Source organism: Temnothorax curvispinosus, unplaced genomic scaffold, assembly GCF_003070985.1.
Source record: "Temnothorax curvispinosus isolate PA1 unplaced genomic scaffold, ASM307098v1 QBEX01014492.1, whole genome shotgun sequence".
Taxonomy (NCBI): domain Eukaryota; kingdom Metazoa; phylum Arthropoda; class Insecta; order Hymenoptera; family Formicidae; genus Temnothorax; species Temnothorax curvispinosus.
This window is the reverse complement of record NW_020224272.1, coordinates 1-1,538: the sequence shown is the minus strand read 5'-3', so window position 1 is coordinate 1,538 and position 1,538 is coordinate 1. Positions and strand designations below refer to the sequence as shown.

Below are 1,538 nucleotides of genomic sequence, written 5' to 3'. Positions count from 1 at the left end.
TAGTCAGCATACATTCCCGAAGCTTTGAGCCTCTTCGTGGTCGTAACGAGTCTCTTCTCCGCAAGATCATGGTTGTTCGGCAGAGCAGGGTGCGATTCAATCCAAGGCAGACATACTTCATAACGTCCCTCATCGTTGGTTATGACGGTCTCGACAAAACGTTCTCGAACTTGTGCATCATAGTCCTTTCGAGATTTTTCGACAACCGGATCATTAATGCCAATGACATCCAGGCTCCATAAATCTGATATGCAGGTCTCTCGTTGTAACATAGAAGTAGTCTGGGCTGCGAATCCATCCTCGACATAATTCGGAGTTTTGCCCATCAAAGTCCAACCGAGATGCGTTTCAATTGCTGTCAGACCGCATTTGAGCTGCTTGGTTTTTCCTGTCATTAATTTCCCAGCAATATCAGCTCCAATAAGAATTTTAATTGGCTGAGCATGGTTCGACTCACCTGGTCCGTCTGTTAACTGTATGCCTAGCTCCTTTAATTCATTCATCCAAGGCTGCTCATCCCATAGAGGAACATCGGCACATATTTCGTCCTCGTCGTAGGCTTGGAAGTTGCAAGCATATTTTCTATCAAGACTGCTCATATGAATCAGGTATTTTCGGTGATCCTTAATTTCTGAAGACACGTTGCTGAACAGAGAGTGCTTCAGCTTCAACATGCCGATTGGCTCATAGTTCATGACGCGGATAAGGTCTTTACACACGTACAATTTTGTAGAACCCGAATCGAAAAACACGCGCACGATACGTTCTTCCTGTTTGTTCCTGATTATCGCGTGTAATGTCTGCAGTATCACTTCTGGCCCTTTTGTGTGACTGAGTAGCGACTTTTCATCTTTGACATCACATCCGTCTGCTTTGTGAGACGGCGCTACATTACGGTCGCCCATAACCTCCGGGCACATTAACACAACATGACGACGACTGCATAAGGCACATTTCAGATTTCCGCGACACATACGGCTTTGATGTCCGATCTTCAGGCAGTTGAAACACGCATTTTTGGTTTGCAACACCGATTTCCTGTCACTCAGCGTCATTTTGCGTGCTTTCTCACATTTCATGCTTGCATGTTCATTCTCGCAGAACACACACACGGTAGGTTTAGTAACCTTTCCACTCGCGTATAAACTCATAGCAGAAGGCGTATTTTTAGTGGATTCCGAGCGTTGTTTATTTTTTGACTGCTTCCGTTCATTCATGTCAAAACCGTTTACCGCGATCGTTATGCGCTCTTCATTTTCGACTTCGGATTGTAGAAATTTCATTAATCGTGTGAGTCTATTTTCTCTCGGCGGTGGCTCCTCTCCCATACGCTGTGGCGCAGATGGCGTCACTTGATTCCGCTGCCATGTGCGTAACAATTCTTCCGGCAACGACGATTCGACGAGAGGGTACAACATGGCGCCGCATCTGTCCGTTGTCACACCAAGAGATTCGAGAGCACGAAGTTGTGACTCTATTTTATCGAACAAACTTGCTAACTTTATTTTCTCGTTCGGCTTCATAGCATTTTGCAATAT

The 1,538-nt window shown here is 45.4% G+C and overlaps 1 protein-coding gene across 1 annotated transcript; it reads right to left on the bottom strand.

The window, feature by feature from the left end:
- Window positions 1–12: 12 nt before the first annotated feature.
- On the bottom strand, window positions 13–1,523 carry LOC112464722 (the record flags this gene model as incomplete). Its single annotated transcript, XM_025031877.1, has 2 exons — window positions 458–1,523; window positions 13–388 (listed from the first exon to the last, which is right to left on the bottom strand). Coding segments are annotated over exons 1-2 (1,442 nt in total), but the record flags the coding sequence as incomplete, so codon positions are not given.
- Window positions 1,524–1,538: the final 15 nt, after the last annotated feature.